The sequence below is a fragment of the Sinocyclocheilus anshuiensis genome, unplaced genomic scaffold (genome assembly GCF_001515605.1).
Source record: "Sinocyclocheilus anshuiensis isolate Anshui unplaced genomic scaffold, SAMN03320099.WGS_v1.1 scaffold85, whole genome shotgun sequence".
Lineage (NCBI taxonomy): Eukaryota > Metazoa > Chordata > Actinopteri > Cypriniformes > Cyprinidae > Sinocyclocheilus > Sinocyclocheilus anshuiensis.
Window position 1 is genome coordinate 1470077 of NW_015536800.1, and position 2817 is coordinate 1472893.

The following is a 2817-nucleotide window of genomic DNA, read 5'->3' on the forward strand; positions in this document are numbered from 1 at the left end:
CAATTATAGTTTGATCTCAAACTAGTTTTTGTAAAAAAAAAAAAAAAAAGAAAATATTTTTTCTAAATATTAATTCTCCCACTATATATATATATACACACACACACATACACACCGAATTGCGAATTTATATTAATATTGATTTTCTTTTTACATTTGGCTCATCCAATAAGAATTTAGAATTGCTTTTATAAATCGGTTTTATAATATTAGTTTTATTTCTTGATATTATTAACTTAAGTGTTAAATACTATAAAGCTGTTTTTGCACTGCTGCCACACTCATGATTCATTTAATATGATTAATATTAGCTTTTAAATCATGTCCATCATAAACAGACAAAATGCATTTATTTGATCATACCACCCACCCATAAAGCGATGTCCCGCATGCCGTAGACTCTACATTCCTACTTGAATTAGGGGCGGGAATCTTTAGTCACCTCACGATCCAATCCGATTCTGGGAGTCACAATCCGATTCCAGAACGATTCTTGATCTACTCCCCCCCCCTTATTAATTAATTAGTTTACCGACTTGAGAATCTTAAAACCTTTACATTTACATATCCTTACATAAGGAATTAAGTACTTTTTAAAATAATTACAAATTGAAAAAAAAAAAATGTAAACAGTTGTATGTTAAGAATTTTAAACTAATATAACTTCAAAACACACAAGCAAGTAGCAAATAATAAAGAGGAGCATAGAAACACATTACAAACAACAAACAAACAGTGCTTTCAGTATTTAAGATAATCTGAACGTTTTTCATTCAAGAACTGTGAGTGATTTTTCTTCATCTTTACTGTTGTTTTTTACTATGACATCATAGACAGCGTCACGCACAGATCTCTTTTGAAATATAAGAATTAATGTGGTTTGTCCTGTCCGTTTAATCCCTTAAGACATAACTGGCTGTGTTTACATTAATTTTGCGTCATAACACCATTTTGAGATGCAAGTGCATTAAACCACTTACACGGAGATGCGCACAGCCACATGTGCGAGCAGTCTTCACAAACAAAGCGCGCTTTAGCATTTGAAATTGAAAGCAGCCTTCTGTTAGTGAGGTTCATATTTTAAATATATAAGTCCACTGCATTCCAAACCACATAAATGATGACTTCGTAGAGCATTTGTAAGGAAAATACAGACGGGCGAGACCACACACTTCAAGTGTAACATCAAACAAAGTCCGGTGCAATGAAGCCCGCGAATGTCCTTGTAATTTGCTTCAACCTTTTCGAACTTTATGAAAGATTATTTTACGGAAGGTTCGAGTGGTGTATGTGTGTGAGGAATTGGAAGCAAGCAGAATACAGGTGTTTCTAAAGCAAACTCAGCGTCATCGGGCATCTGGTTAAAAACTAAGCTCAGAATCGATTCTGAAATTCTCAGAATCTATCCAGAATCGTTGGAGAGAGAATCGCGATGCATCGATGGATCGATTTTTTCTCCCACCCCTAAACTTGAATACTGTATCGGTATTTGTAGGACTACACATTTATATTTTGTCTGCATTCTTACCTAACTGAGCCCACAGTGGGTTGTATGGGTGAGATTTTGCCAAAAGATCCACTGTCTGAGAGGCAGGTTTCTGGCAGGCAGTTTTGATTGGTGGCAGGCTGCTGGGCATCACCGTAGGAACCCAGGCTAAGTGATGTGTAAGAACAGCAGTAAGGAGTGCTGATAGAAACCTAGAGGAAAATGAAAGGAATAGTTCAGAGGTGTCCCATCAGAACTCAACATAAGGCAATCAAGAGGAAGTTACTCATGATGACTGGCTGTCACACAGACACACCTGGCCAATTGTGTTTCCTGACACGCTTAGGATCAGGGATGGTGATGGAAACAAATAACTGATTTTCCAATTATCCCATTGATTACACAGTACTAGCAAAAGAACAGGGTTAAAGATTTTAACCCAGCAAACAGGGGACGTCCCCCGGACGTTCCGAACGTCTGTTTAGGTCCGCAGTACGTCCGCTTTGTAACGTTCGCGGGCGGACGTTTTGAGGACGTCCACTTACGTCCGCATTTGGTCCTCTTTTTGACGTTCGCTGGCGGACGTTTTGAGGACGTCCGGTTTTGGTCCGCTTTGTAACGTTCGCTGACGGACATTCTGAGAACGTCCGCATTTGGTCCTCTTTTTGACGTTCGCTGGCGGACGTTCGGAGGACATTCGTCGGAGCCAGTTTGCTAACGTCCCTGTTTCGTCCCTCATCTGCCATTTCCATTACAACACTTGAAAAATCCAGTCGCCCATGCATGGGCTTTTATCATCAGACCTGACCAGTGTTGGGGAGTAACTAGTTACATGTAACTACATAACTGTTTTATTTCCTATTTTGGTTTATGTATATGATTAAAAAAATAAATAAAAATTTAAGATTAGCTGTTTTTTTTTTCCAAGGCATTGTTAGATGCCAGGGTTTCCTGTCATAGTTATGCAAAGATTTGATTTCAAAAACAGTATCATAGCTATTAAACTATATCTTATGATTTTACATGTGTATTTAACCTCAAAAAGATCTCAAAGTAAAAAGAGCTGCTAAAGTCCGATTTTGAGGTGGTTGTGCTTTACAATTAAATTATTATATGCCTAATCTTAATTCGAGTGAAGAAGAATTCTGAAAGTCTGACAGTAATCAGTGTTGAGTACCACTGTAACGTTAACCCTGCCTGCTTTAAATGTTTCAAAATAATTAAAATTTGAAAACAATAGAAATTTAGAAATTAGAAAAGTAAGTAATCAAGTGAAATCAGTTACATTACTTTGATAAAGTAACTGAAACAGTTACATTACACATTACATA

The 2817-nt window shown here is 37.0% G+C and overlaps 1 protein-coding gene across 2 annotated transcripts in view; it reads right to left on the reverse strand.

Annotated features, from left to right (window-relative positions):
• LOC107656063 (folliculin-interacting protein 2-like) overlaps positions 1–2817 on the reverse strand; it is a 35480-nt gene that overhangs the window by 6010 nt on the left and 26653 nt on the right. For both annotated transcript variants that reach the window (XR_001630517.1, XM_016443737.1), the window contains exon 13: positions 1529–1698. Coding sequence is in view for 1 of the 2 variants with exons in the window: in XM_016443737.1 (XP_016299223.1) it covers positions 1529–1698 (170 nt within the window). In the remaining variant the exon portion in view is untranslated. The remainder of the gene's footprint in view (positions 1–1528; positions 1699–2817) is intronic.